The 14,410-nt window shown below is 45.4% G+C and overlaps 1 protein-coding gene across 1 annotated transcript in view; it reads right to left on the bottom strand.

The window, feature by feature from the left end:
* The window catches only part of ZNF268 (zinc finger protein 268), a 72,750-nt gene extending 58,340 nt beyond the window's left edge, over nucleotides 1–14,410 (bottom strand). Inside the window, exons 1-3 of the mRNA XM_057744633.1 lie at nucleotides 14,111–14,410; nucleotides 2,423–2,512; nucleotides 262–388 (exon numbers count right to left, since the gene is read on the bottom strand). Of these exons, the coding sequence (XP_057600616.1) occupies nucleotides 262–388; nucleotides 2,423–2,455 (160 nt within the window). The 5' untranslated portion in view covers nucleotides 2,456–2,512; nucleotides 14,111–14,410. The remainder of the gene's footprint in view (nucleotides 1–261; nucleotides 389–2,422; nucleotides 2,513–14,110) is intronic.

Below are 14,410 nucleotides of genomic sequence, written 5' to 3'. Positions count from 1 at the left end.
CCCAGCCCCTTCAACAGTCCTGAGGGGCCCTGAAGCTAGACAAGGTAGGGCTACAGAGGCAGCAAAATATACATTTCTTAAAATTCAACAAATCAAAACAATTTTTTTTCATAAAAGCACGAGGAGTACGAAAACCCTGTCCTATGCCCCAAAGAAATCAGTTCACTGGCCCCAGGCTCACACTCTGATGTGTGCTTCAGGCTCTCTGTACCTTCTGATCAATGAGGAACCCAACCCCCACCAAACAGAGATCCGTCTCACCCAAGGACACCAGGTTTCTGTAGTTCTCCAGCATCACATCTCTGTACATGAGCTGCTGAGAGGGATCCAGCAGCTTCCACTCCTCCCTGGTGAAGTTCACGAGTATGTCCTTGAAGGTCACCAGTGTCTACAACACAAAGCAAATTTGAGCCTGATGTATATCTCTGCCCTCCCTTTCCCAAATATTGACAGAAAGAGGATTAGGCAGATAGCATTTGGGTAGGCAAAGAGGACAGAACAGAATTTATTCTAGGCGTGAGTAGTATTTATGTTGAATTCTGGTCAAGCCCTAAAAGGAATGGTACTAATTACATGCTGTCTAGAAACCAGTTCCACATTATGCTTTCAGTTAAGAAACTGTCAGAAACACATTCAAATCAAGTATGTTGTAAACAGCTAAAGCAAATAGAGTCAGTTAATCTACACTTACGTAAAATAATTAGAACCTAAAACAAGGCAGGAGAAGAAGGGAAAAACACTCTTGAATTCAAGTACAACTTAACGCTTAAGAGACCAACCTAGCCATGTTTTATGACCTAAAATAATTTTCCAAAACGTTTTTCCTAAACATTGGTATGCATTAAAAAAATGGAGATGAGATTATATTTTAACAGTAACAAAACAATAGATACAGAAGCAAGGCCTGGGACTTCCCTGCTGGCACAGTGGTTAGGATTCCAAGCTCCCAATGCAGGGAGCCTGGGCTCGATCCCTGGCCAGGGAACTAGATCCCACATGCATGCCACAACTAAGGAGCCTGTGAGCCACAACTAAGGGAGCCTGCCTACCTCAACTAAGACCTGGCATAACCAAATAAATAAAAAACTATTAAGAAAAACAAAAACAAAAGCATGGCCTTTATTAGACACATCAAAAAGAACTGCAGGGACTTCCTAAGTGGCGCAGTAGGTAAGACTCCGCCTGCCAATGCAGGCAACATGGGTTCAAGCCCTGTTCCAGGAAGATACCACATGCCGTGGAGCAACTAAGCCCGTGTGCCACAACTATTGAGCCTGCGCTTTAGAGCGCGTGAGCCACAACTATTGAGCCCATGTGCCGCAACTACTGAAGCCCATGCGCCTAGAGCCCATGCTCTGCAATAAGAGAGGCCACCGCAATGAGAAGCCCACGCACCACAACAAAGAGTAGCCCTCGCTCACTGCAACTAGAGAAAGCCCGTGTGCAGCAACGAAGAGCCAACACAGCCAATTAAATAAATAAATAAATAAATTTATTAATAAAAAAAAAAGAACTGCAGATGACACATAGAAAAAAACCCATTTGAATGACTAAGTTTCTCATCAAAGACAATGAAGGTAAAAAGACAGAGGAATAGTGGGATTTTTTTTTAATGCTGAAAGAAAAGAACAGTCATGCCAGAATTTCAATATTAGGTGAAAATATCTTTCAGAAATGATGAAAAATACATTCTCAAATAAAGCTAAACAAACAGGATTTGTTACCAGCAGACCTGCTCTAAAAGTGTGCTAAAGGTAATTCTTCAAGCAGACGGGAAATGGTAGAAGAGAAACTTGAAATCTCAGGAACGATGGATAAGAAAGAAAAAGAGTAATTATCTACTTTCCTTCTCTTAAATCCTTCAAAATATGTAGGACAGCCAAAAGCAAAGACTGTGTTTTCTGGTGGGGTCTTCAATACATGTAGAAGTAAAGTCTGAGGGATCATCTAGGGGAGAAGCTGAGTGAGGCTGAAGGAGGGTCGCCCACCCTCCCCCAGGCTCCTCCTGTCTTGGTTGCAGTTACCCCTGGATAATTACATAACTTGTCCCCAAGCCCCTCCAAACAGGCAGCCCCCAGGGAGGAATTAACACCCAAGACCACCAGGGACCAGAGAACCCCCTCAAAAAGGCACCAACGTCCCAGTTCCGTCATCATCTCTGAGGAAGAAAGCTTGCTGTGTGGTTCAGTTCCTCATTGTGAATGAACGAGCATCTCATCGGAGTCCCCGATATTCCACACGTTTCTGTTCAAGTTGTATTTCTTTGATATGAAAGGAAATAGAACTACAACTATAAATAAAGCAAACAAAAGGGTGCTCGTCTGCTGAAGGAAGTGTCTGAGATATGGACCCCTTAAGAACCCTTAACCAGAAAGGGATTCTCATTTGGAAAACAAAAAAGAAGGCAGGCAGCCCGACTTACGTGGGACCGGGCGGTTAGCAACTCAGCCTCCATGCCCTCCTAAGTCCTGACGATGCTTCCTGAGTGACGGGAGACCCCGGGCAGGAGAAGCTGCAGAAAAGGAAGAAACCTGAGGAGAGGCGCTGTGACCCGGCGGCTCATTAATCACAAGCCCAGGTTCCCTCAGACCAGCTGCTGTACCTACAGCCCCCCACAGGCAGACTGTTCCAGAAATATGCCTACAGTGCTCGAAATCCCCAGGACTAGGAAGAAAAGAGCTCCGACTGCCTCCCCACCCCCCACAATCTCCAGAGTTCCATGCTAAATTTCACTTGGAATTGCATGGTTCTGATGGTGCATCAAATTTTTTTAATCTTTTATTACTGAAGTATAGTTGGTTTCCAATGTTGTGTACAGCAAAGTGACTCAGTTATACATACATATCTATTCTTCTTCAGATTCTTTTCCCTTATAGGTTAAAAGGGAATCATATGATACTTGCCCTTTCATGTCCGGCTTACTTCCCTCAGCATAATGTTTTCAAAGTTCATGCGTGTTGAAGCCTGTGTCAGCAGTTCACTCCTTCTAATAAAGGCCTTCATTCATCTGCTCCTCTGATGATGGGTACGCCTAGGAGCGGAACTATTGGCTCATATGGTAATTTCGTGTTTAGCTTTTTTTGAGGAGCCACCAAACTGTTTTCCATAGTGGCTGCATCATTTTACTTCCACGCAAACAACGCACAAGGGTTCCAACTTCCCCACATGCTTGCCAACACTTGTTTACGCTATCTTTTAAATTCTATGGGTGTTGGGACATCCCTGGTGGCACAGTGGTTAAGAATCTGCCTGCCAATGCAGGGGACACAGGTTCGATCCCTGCCCCAGGAAGATCCCACATGCCTCGGAGCAACTAAGCCTGTGCATCACAGCTACTTGAGCATGCGCTCTAGAACCCACGAGCCACAACTACTGAGCCTGCGTACTGCAACTACTGAAGCCTGAACACCTAGAGCCCATGCTCCACAACAAGAGAAGCCATCGCAATAAGCAGCCTGCACACCACAATGAAGAGTAGCCCCTGCTCACTGCAAGTAGAGAAAGCCTTTGCACAGCAACAAAAACCTAACACAGCCAACAAATAAAAATTAAATAAAAAAATAAAACTTTTTAAAAAAATTTTAAAAAATAAATTATATGGCCATCTTAGGGGTGAAGTGATTGCTTACTGTGCTTTTAAAAAAAATAATAATTATTTTCTTTTTTTGACTGTGTCAGGTCTTCATTGTGGCAAACGTGGGTTTCTCTCTAGTTGTGGCACTCAGACTTAGCTGTCCTGTGGCATGTGGGATCTTAGTTCCAGACCTGGGATTGAACCCATTTCCCCTGCACTGGAAGGTGGATTCTTTACCACTGGACCACCAGGGAAGTCCCTCTCACTGTGCTTTTGATTTGCATTATTTTCATGTGCTTACTGGCCATCTGTATATCTTCATTGGAGAAATGTATGTTCAAGTCCTTTACTCATTTTTAAATTGGGTCACTTGTCTTTCAGTTGTTCTTTATATATTCTGGATAGTAAACCCTTATTGGATATACATAACTGCAAAATATTTTCTCCCATTCTGGAGGTTGTCTTGCCTTTGTTGTTGAAATACACTTTTGCTGAATACGGAATCCTAAGCAGACACGTGTTTTTCCTTTTGGTGCTTCATACAGCTCCACCCCCAACGCTCCAGGAATCAGAAGAGCTTTCCAGCCTGGCCAGCAGGAATGGCCATAACCCCCGTTTGAACGCCACATGCTGTTCCCTGCAGCTTCCTCCCACGCATGTGCTCTGTGTGCCCTCCACTCTACGAAGGCTGCTGTCCTGCCCTCCCCACTCTCGACTCTGCATCCTGGACTCCCACTCTGCCCAGCCCAGTCTCAGCGTCCCTTTCCTTTGCTGTAACCTGGAAACCCTCTCAAGGCAGGAAACTGGGGCATCAGAGGGCTTTCCTGCTTGGTTTTCCATCCATGGTGGTCTGATAGCCAATGTCTTGAAACGATTGTTTCGTGTATTTTGTCTTTTTGTTGTTGTTGCTGTCTGTTTGGGCAAGCGGGTAAATCCACCCCCTGTTACTCCATCTTGGCCAGAAGTAGAAGTCTATCAACATGGCACTTTTACTTTGTTTTAAATGTAGATGTTATTTTTAATTTCCACCTTCTGAATAACAGGTTTGAATACTTTCCATATGTTTATGTTTACGGCTCTTTTGTATTTGCTTTCTTTTACATGGTTTGCCCCCTTTGTCATCTGGAAATCTTAAGGATTTCCATTTAGATTCTACGCATATTTACATAAGTAAAAGCACTGTGGTTTCTGCCCCCTCACCAGCACTAAGCTGGTTATCACCAATGACACCTGTTACAGAGGCACTGCTGACCTGTCGATTGTTCTGGGAGCTCTTTGCTGACTTTGCTCGCTTCCTCGCCTAGTTCCTCTCTAAATTTCTTGGTACTTCTTAGTCTTCTCCAATGATTTAAAAAAGTATGATTAGATGCAACTAAAGATAATCACACTAAATTAAGTCAGAAAGAGAAAGACAAATACCATATGACATCATTTATATGCAGAATCTAAAATATGACACGAACTTATCAACGAACCATAAACAGACTCACAGGCATAGAGAACAGACTTGTGGCTGCCAAGGGGGAGGGGAGGGGAGGGATAGATTAGGAGTTTGGGGTTAGCAGATGCAAACTATTATACATAGGACAGATAAACAACAAGGTCCTATTGTATAGCACAGCGAACTATATTCAATAGCCTATGATAAACCATAATGGAAAGGAATATTAAAAAACAGAAAGTACATACACGCACACGTATATATAACTGAATCATTTTGCTGTACAGCAGTTTTTGTTTATATGTTTGTTTGTTTGTTTGTTTTGGCAGCACCGCACAGCTCCCAGGATCTTAGTTCCCTGACCAGGGATTGAATCTGTGCCCTCAGCAATGAAAGCACAGAGTCCTAACCACTGGACTGAAGGGAATTCCCTGTACAGCAGTAATTAACACAATATTGTAAATCAACTATACTTCAACTTTTAAAAATTAAAAAAAATAATACTAATAAAAATTAAAAATTATGATTAGGACTTCGCTGGCAATCCAGTGGTAAAGAATCTGCCTTCCAATGCAGGGGACGTGGGTTCAAACTCTGGTCGGGGATCTAAGACCCACGTGTCTCGGGGCAGCTAAGCCCGTGCACCACAACTACTGTGTGCTCTGGAGCCTGCGCGCCCCCACCAAGACCTGACGCAGGCAAAAAATGAAGAAAAATAAAGAAATAAAATATTTTTTTAAATTATGATTAGCTTAAACATAGGTCACCGTTTGTTGCCTCTGGGTCTTTCCCAGTCTCCATTTCAATGGCCTCCTGGGCACTTCCAGGGCACAGGGCACATCCACTTGCTTTACCCCAGAGTCTGTCTCTTTGCTGGGTCATGACAGGCTGAGTGTTGGGCCAGAAGGAAGAGACCACTCTGTCCTCTGCCCCTACATCTCCCTCCAACCTCAAGCATGTGTTCCCAGCTGTGGGAGTGGCTTCTGCAGCCAGGTTGCCTGGGTTCAGACCCTGCCCCACTGCTCACCAAGTGGCTTCTTAACCTCTCAGTATCTCAGTCACTTCATCTGTGCAGTGGGGACTAAACAGTGCCTAGCATAGGGCTATTAGGAGAATCAAATGAGCCCACATTTGTAAAATACATAAAACAGTGCCTGACATATGGTAAGGATTATTTGCTTTTTAATTAAAAAAATAAGTGACATCTGGGACCAGTAATGCAAGTATCTTTCTAGACTTTGTCCTCTTAACATCCAGTCTGTTACTGCACCCTGTAAACCCCTCCTAGACGTTTCCCGGCCCACCCTCCCCCCAGACCCCGCTGCACGGCCGTGGCTCAGGCCCAGCTTCCCAGCCTCACGTGTCCACATCAGCATCATCTCTGTAAAACACCAAAGTTTTGCTTCTTGATTAAAATTCTCTGTTGGTCTCCCAGTACTTACAGGAAGATAGCATGGATTTAGGATTCTTTGTGGGTGGGCCCTTTCCTCCCTCACAAGCCCTAAATGTCCCATCAAACTACTGAGGCAGAGGGTAGAGGGCCCCCCCTGACAGGGTAAGCAACTGGAGACTCGTTGCCTGTGGACAGATACCCAAGATGAGAATAGCAGGACAATCGAGAGAGGAGGCTGGCCCGGCTCAGATAGAAGATAAGAGACCACATATTTCTCATTCTCGAAGTCAAGGAGGCCTTCCTGACTAGAGAGCTCCTTGGAGGTCAAAAAGGGAGGGGGCACCACTGCATAGTAAGTGATGCCAGCTACCCACAGGCCTCTTCTCTATAATCCATCCTGGCTGAGAGATGCGCGTGCACACAGGGGAGGACCCTGAGATACACCAACACCGACTCTGAACCAAACAAAGCAAGATGACTGGCCACAGGAAACCAGGAAAAAAACACCCCATACAAGTGATTCAAACTACTATCAGGGAGCGATTCTCTCTGAGCCCCCCTGTGTGTCTGTCCACACATACTGTACTCTGTTTTTCTCCTGAGAAACACTTTGTTTCACTACTTTCTGTCTTTGTGGGAATTCTTTTCTGCAAAGCCGAAGGGCCAGGGCCTTGTCACTGACCACTGGTGTAGTGGCTGGAGTTCGGTGCTCTCACTGCCACAGCCCAACCTTAATCTCTGGCTGGGAACCGAAACCCCGCTTCAAGCCGCTGTAGGCCGAGGCCACCCGAGGTCACTACTGCACTTTCCTCACATCCATGCTGCACCACCTGAACTGCCCAACCTCTTCACACGCCCTATTCCTCAGCCTGGAATGCTCTGCCCTTTCTTGCCTCTTGGTAAAATCCTATCCATCCTGCAAGACCAAACATCACCCCTTCCTGTGTTGTTCCTTAATTTCTCCAGGAAGGTTTAGTGTTCTTTCCTCTCTGCGCCCACAGTCCCTAATACTAGAAGCAACATGGACTGAACAGAAGTACAGCCAGAGAGCTCAGCTAGCCACCCAAGGTCATGTCTGCTTGGGGTAAGGTCTCTGATGACAGGCAGAGGTCTGTCCTTACTGCTTTTTACCCTTCCCCAGAAACTTGAGTAATTTTAGCTGAACATACTAGCTGTGGGAGTTGAGATACAGAAGTGGGTACATGTCCTCTGTGTGGATATTATCAGAGGAGCACAGGCTCATTTCCAGGAGCCAGAATCCACAATCAGCAGGATGGGAAGATGGGATGAAGGTGTGTTTTCCTTGTTTACACCTTCTCTCTCCAGATGTTAACGGAGTGCTCACGAACCTCACGCCAAGTACTATTCCAGGGGCCGAGCACAGAGCAGTGGCTATGCAGACAGGCCCCTCCCTCAATGAGCTTGGTGAGCAAAGGCACGGCCAGCCTTGCGTAAGAAATTACTTGGGCGAAGCAAGAGAATGGTCTTGACACACAGGTCCTGTGGAACAGGAATAGTATTTATTCTGAGTTGTTCCAGAGGGCAGAATTAGGAGAAATGTGTGGAATCACAAAGAAGTCAATTACCAGTCAATATAATAAGACACCATTAATCAAATGACACCTGGTAACAGAACAAGTCGCTGAAGGAGGGAGGAAGTTTCTGGTCACTAAATTTTCAGTAGGATCTCGTTTAAAAACAAAACAAAACAAAACTATAATATAGCCTCCAGTTTCCATGGCCATCTAAGGTTCATTCCAATGACTCTCTTGTTTTATGATTTAAAACACAAATAGTTTGCAAACAGTCTTATGTCATCCTAATTTCCCTTAACACCCACTTCTAGATAACTTACTCAAAACTTATCTAAACCAGCAGTGTTTAGCCCTGACTGCACAATGGAATTTCCCCCCATATTGATAAATTATTGATACCTGGCCAGTCCCATGCCACCCTTCCCTACCGAGAGACTAATTTTCTGGGGAGGGAGCTCCCCAGGTGGTTCTGAAGTGCAGTCACGGTTGAGATCCATAGATCTGAGCCACTGTGGGGTCTATTTAATTCTCAGTTTCTACTGTTTCTTGGGGGTAATCAGATCCTTCCATCAGTCACCAGAGACACAAAGGATCTTTTTATGCAACTGACCAAAACTGACTTCTCTAACGTAACAACGGATATTGCCAGGGGAGGGACACTGGGACAATTTTCATTTGTTTTTGAGGAAACAGCAGGTAAGATGATAACTATCTTCATCTTCTGTCATTTTACTAAATCACTCCTGAACACTTACTATGACCCCCGCTCTGATCCACGCCCAGGGGATAAAACATGGGGGAGGAATTTACCCCTGCTCTCAGGCAGCTCAGTCGAGCTGAAGACCCGACCTCCATGGACAGCAGTCAACACAGGCTGGAGGCCTCAAGGCTGAGTCCAGCGTGAGCTGGGGGTCTCCAGGCTGAGTCCAGCACGTGAGCGGGGAGTCTCAAGGCTGAGTCCAGAGTGGGGGCTGGGGGTCTCAAGGCCAAGTCCAGCACTCAAGCTGCGGGTCTCCAGGCTGAGCCCAGCGGGAGCTGGGGGTCTCAAGGCCGAGTCCAGCATGCGAGCTGGGGGTCTCAAGGCCAAGTCCAGCACAGGAACTGGGGGTCTCAAGGCTAGGTCCAGCGTGACCTGGGGATCTCAAGGCTGAGTCCTGAGTGCATCTTAGTTTGGGCAGGTAAGTGAGGGCGGGAACCGTGAACATGGGCAGGGCCTGGGACAATGGTGGAGGAGGAGCTCAGTGTGCCCAGTGAGTGTGGTGCGGGGCAGGGAGCAGCCAGAACAGGCGGGGCCACAGTCACGGAGACCCAGAGTGCCATCCTCAGAAACACAGACTCTTGCCTACATGCTGCCAGCTGTGTGATGGACTAGAGGAAGATGTAATAGCTGCATAAAAACCAGGAAGGAGGCAAACTGTGATCCAGAAGACAGGAGCACAAAGGAGGGCAGTCACGGAATTGATTAGATGTGGTGTGGAGACAGGTTCACGGTTCAAGGTGACCCCAGGTTGACTGGGTGACTGACTGGACAATAATGTGTTGGGGAATAGGACTGGCTGACCACATGGCGCATGAGCCAGAGATGGGAGAGGGAAGAGGACACATCCAGGTGTGAGGGTTACGCAGCTGTGTCACCCGATGTCCACAATTCTGTTCTACCCGGATCTACTCAAGCTGCACAGCTATTTTCTCAAACAGGACAACTTCCTGAGGGGTAACAGGGGTGAATCTTTTGTCACAGATTTGGGGGTGATGTATTCTTCCCCTCTGAGACGCAGGTGAAGGAGGCAGATGGATAAAGAGTCTAAGGGGGATGACACATCCCTGTGACATGATGCCTATAGCGCCCACTAGGAGACAGGAACACCTGGTAAAGCTGGTTAATGGCATTATCAGATGATACCATGGCAGTGTATATAATCAACCAAAGACACCATGGAGGGTAAAACAAACTATAGCACCAGGATTAAACTGTGGGGTAAATTAACATCTAGGAAGAAAACAAAGGAGAAAAGGAAGCCCACAAAGGAGGCAGAGAAAGATCTATTAGAGAATGAGAAGATCTATAGGTAGATCTATAAAAGGTCTACAGAGATGTAATTCAGAAACCAGAAGAGAGAATTTCAAGGACGGGAGGATTAACAGAGTTCAGATAAATTAGGGATTCTATTGTCCTGATTGGTTAGATGAGGGTTCACTAAGGCGGGAACAGCAGACAAATTCCACAGTAAGGATGAAAAGTTTGGAGGTGAAAAAAAGAAGAGAAAAGGCAGAGCTAGAAGAGGCGGTGGGATCAAAATGGAGACTTTAGAGTGTCTGTGGGCTGAGACGGAGGCGGTGACAGGCCAGGGGGTGAAAGAGGGAAGGGGTGGGGCCAAAAGCTCACATAGAGGGACTGGACTTGGAGGGAGGAAGCCAGCCAGAGTAAGGCCACCTCTCTCTGTGCTGTCACACCTCCCCTGGCCCTCACCTTCTGCCTCCCTGTCCCATCCAAATAATCCAGGGCAATCTCCCCAGTGTAAGGTCCTCAGTTGAATCACATCTACAAGGTTCCTTTTGCCCATAAGGTAGTATCTGCCACAGATTCCGGTACTTAGATGCCTCGGGGAGCTGTTATTCTGCTCACCACCAGGGCAGAGATGGGCTGAGAGAAGCTTCCAGTACAGCAAGAAGGCTGTGGAAGTTATGATCTGAGGCACAGAGGTTCCAGGCACAGATCTGGTCACAACCAGGGCGTTCTGGGCCCTGAGCACCTTTCAACCTTCATTCCTACTGCACTTGCCCCATGTTCTCTGAGCCCCATTCTCCAAACACTCTCCCGTTCTCACACCCTGAAGCCCTCTGCCCTACTCCTAGCACTTCAACACTAGGCTCATTTACCCACCTCCCTGTTAGATGAAGAACCACCTGAGAACTGGGATAACCTCATTCTAAAACCTGGAAAGAGGCCAGTACAGTGCTTTGGGCTCCCTGTTTGTTCACTTTGGCATTTGTCAAACACCTGCTGACAACTTGCCGTTGGCACAGATGTCTGCCCTCAGGGTAGACAGTGGAGAATGGAAGACCCAGTGCTTGGGGGCCAGCACCCAGGGACCCCGAGACCTTGTCAGGGATAGCGTTTCACTTGGGCATATGGAGTACATGGTTCTTAACAAAAAAGAACAGATCTCTTAAGGCTCTGAATAAATTCACTGGTATTTGGTATCTGTGAAGCATAAGAGACAATCATCAAAAGGACCCAGCAGCTGAGATGGCAAAGACACATTCAAAGATACAAATCCAAAGACTGTGCATCTGAGAAAACTTAACACATGGACACTCTCAGGTTGTGCATTTCATCTTATGTAAACTTCTCATCAAAAGAAAAAGCTAAACAAACAATGAATTCTGATGAACGATGCACATGCACTCAAGTATTTTGGGAAACCACACTGATGGCTGCAATTTACGTTGAAATGCATCCCCAAAAAGAGGGACTGATGAAGAAAGGGACAGATAGACATACGTTAAAATTAGTAGAGCAAAATGTTAATGGTCGAGCGTAGGAGGAGGAGGTCACAAGTATTCACTGTAAACTTCTTTCAATTTAGCTGTATGTTCAAAATTTTTCATAATAAAATGTTGACCAGAAAAGGTAAGGGGTGAGACAGCAGAAAGGTATTGTGTGGAAAGAGGCAAAAATGACGCTCCTGGTGTTGGTTCTAAGCCAGAGATGCATATACAGCTGGTGCCACACCAGTCCTGACCTTGCTTCACAGCCAGCAGATTTAAGACCCTGGCTGACCTGAGTCATGCTATAAGGAGAACTACAGGTGAAAGCATATTGTGGGGACTTCCCTGGTGGTCCAGTGGATAAGACTCTGGTCTCCCAATGCAGGGGGCCCAGGTTCCATCCCTGGTCACGGAACTAGATCCCACATGCATGCTGCAACTAAGGAGCCCGCCTGCCACAACTAAGACCTGGTGCAACAAAGTAAATAAAAATAAATATAAAACAAATTTTTTAAAAAAATTTTTTTAAATTTAAAAAAAGTATATTGTAAGCAAAACAGAGATGTTGCAATATGAAACTTCTTTCTCCTTAAAATAAAAATTTTAAAAACCTAAAATGTTTTTTTAAACTATATGCTACTAAGCCTTCAGTGCTTGAATTCTGTGATGAAAATCAAGGGAACCTATCATTTCTAGGAATATTTTTCCTTTAACAGAAACATTTTCTCAACAAGTTAAAAGGAAAAGGAATGAGTCACCTTCATAACATTTTTAAGAAGATGAAGATATAAAAGAAACAACAAACTGCATGGGGGTTCTTTAAAAAAACAAGCCCAGTAATATTTTCTTGACAACTGCATTTAAAATCCATAAACAGAACTGTTCTCACTCCTACTCATCCCTTATTCTTATTTTATGACTCTCAGGAATATTTTAAAGTTTTCTCATTATTCAGATACATTTCCAGTTAAAATTATTAGGTATCTTCTTCCTGTTGTGAATAGACTTTCTTTTACAAAGGTATCTGCAAATTTGTTATTGAGAACAGTTAAGCAATCTGTTAACATATATTCTCTTTCCGCTCACTTTACTAAAAACTCATTGATATTAACTGAATCTCTTGCACATGCTGGAGATATAGTTAATTAATAAGGTAACTTTATCATCTCTTTCCCAGGAGGGATATATGTAAATACTCTCAATATATTGTAAATACTTGTACTATTGTGAATAGTTTTATCTATGTAAATACTATTAGTATACTGTCCTAAACAGAATTTTGAGATGTTTATATAAAATACTGATAAGCAGACTTCATCACTTATGATATATATCTCAAATACTTGCCTTGTGACTGGTACATGCTAAGAGCTCAAGAAGTATGTGTTGATAGTGGGAATGAAAGGACAAATGAACAAGTTTTTGAGAAGGGGCAGGAATGTGTGCAGTCCACTGTCCAGGAGGCTTTGCAAGACAGACGGACAATTTTAATGAAACAGGAGCAGAGATTAGTTAGGTCACAGAGGAAAGTGATTGCAGTGGTGAGGTCCTTTAAAAAGGGGCGGACAGGGGTTGTGCTATTTATGTCCCAGGTTAACTTTAGTCAACATTGGTAACAGGACTAATATTTTTTAGCTAGTATTCTGGATGACAACCTCTCTTCCCTTTTGCTTCTTTTTCTCTAACAGAATATTCTGTATGTGAGGAACTTAAAGTCTTCACCTTCTCCATATACTTTGGGTGAGATCTATGTAACTTTGATGCCAACTTCATCTTTCATATTCATACCAGGTGTTACATTATGTACAAATTTGATTCGTTTAACTGCTCTAGGGTCAACGGAAAATAAAAATATAATAATTATGAGCTAACTCTGAAATGTAAAACTAGGTTAAACACATACACACCTCCAGTTAATCTATTTCATTAAAAACAAAAAAAACCCAACAACTGAAGGTCAGGAAGTCAGGAGCTCCAGACGCAGGTTTTAAAGACCACCACAAACCTGCTAGATCGTAAACAGTGAAAATAGTGATAAGACAGGCAATTCTGAGGAAAATAACTGCCGAAATAATTTCAACAAGTAAAAAGTTTTTTAATGAATATTTTTAGACTAGAGCAAGAAACAGAAATCGACCCAGCCCTTTCTGCCACCAAACTTATTAAAAGTAGACCTACTTCATCAATGTTTGCAGCATATAACTTCTACAATATCCACGAATAGGATCCAGTAGTATATATAGTTTAAAACCAGTATAATCACGTTGGATTTCTTTTAGGAATGTAAAACATTTACTTGTTAAGAAATGTCCTACTCAACAAAAAAGAGCATGATCAAGTTTAGCAGATGCTGGAAAGGCCATATGCAAGTTTTAAACATCTAGCCCCAGCTGGGTAGGGAAAAAAAAAAGGAACCGGGCAAAGAAGAAATCTTATTGTGCATCACTGAGAATACGTGGTTTAAACTCCCCACCACCGCCCGGCAGGTTCAGGCATCCCGTCCCAACAACGCGACGGCGCGAATCCAAGGGGCACCGGGGGTCACTCGGGCCGGGAGACCAGAGGGAAGAAAAACCTTTTGCTGCTGAAAACCGTCCCCCTCGGCGACGAGGCGAGCAAATCGCGGAGCCGCGTCCCGCTGGGAAGCAAACCACATGCAGCCCTCTCGCGTGTACCTGCGATCGGCACCTGCAGGCGCAGCACCGGGAGCGTCGCCGGGGGAGCGGCACCGTCACAAAGGCAGCGGTAAGGCAAGCGCGCCCACGGCCGGGCCTCCGCGCCCCGCGCGGGTTCGCAGGGCGGGCGGCGGCAGCACGGTCCCCGGCCGGCCTCCTGCGCCCACCGGGCCCCCACAGCCCACGCGGCTCCCCGGGACCTCGCGCACGCGCTCCACGTCCACTCACGACTCGCCTAGAGGCGCAGCCGGACGCAAAGCCTAGGATCGCTCCGCGGGCGGCGCGGGGGCTCCTTGGAAA

The sequence above is a fragment of the Hippopotamus amphibius genome, chromosome 8 (genome assembly GCF_030028045.1).
Source record: "Hippopotamus amphibius kiboko isolate mHipAmp2 chromosome 8, mHipAmp2.hap2, whole genome shotgun sequence".
Lineage (NCBI taxonomy): Eukaryota > Metazoa > Chordata > Mammalia > Artiodactyla > Hippopotamidae > Hippopotamus > Hippopotamus amphibius.
The sequence above is the reverse complement of the archived record's forward strand: the minus strand, read 5'-3'. Positions and strand labels throughout refer to the sequence as shown.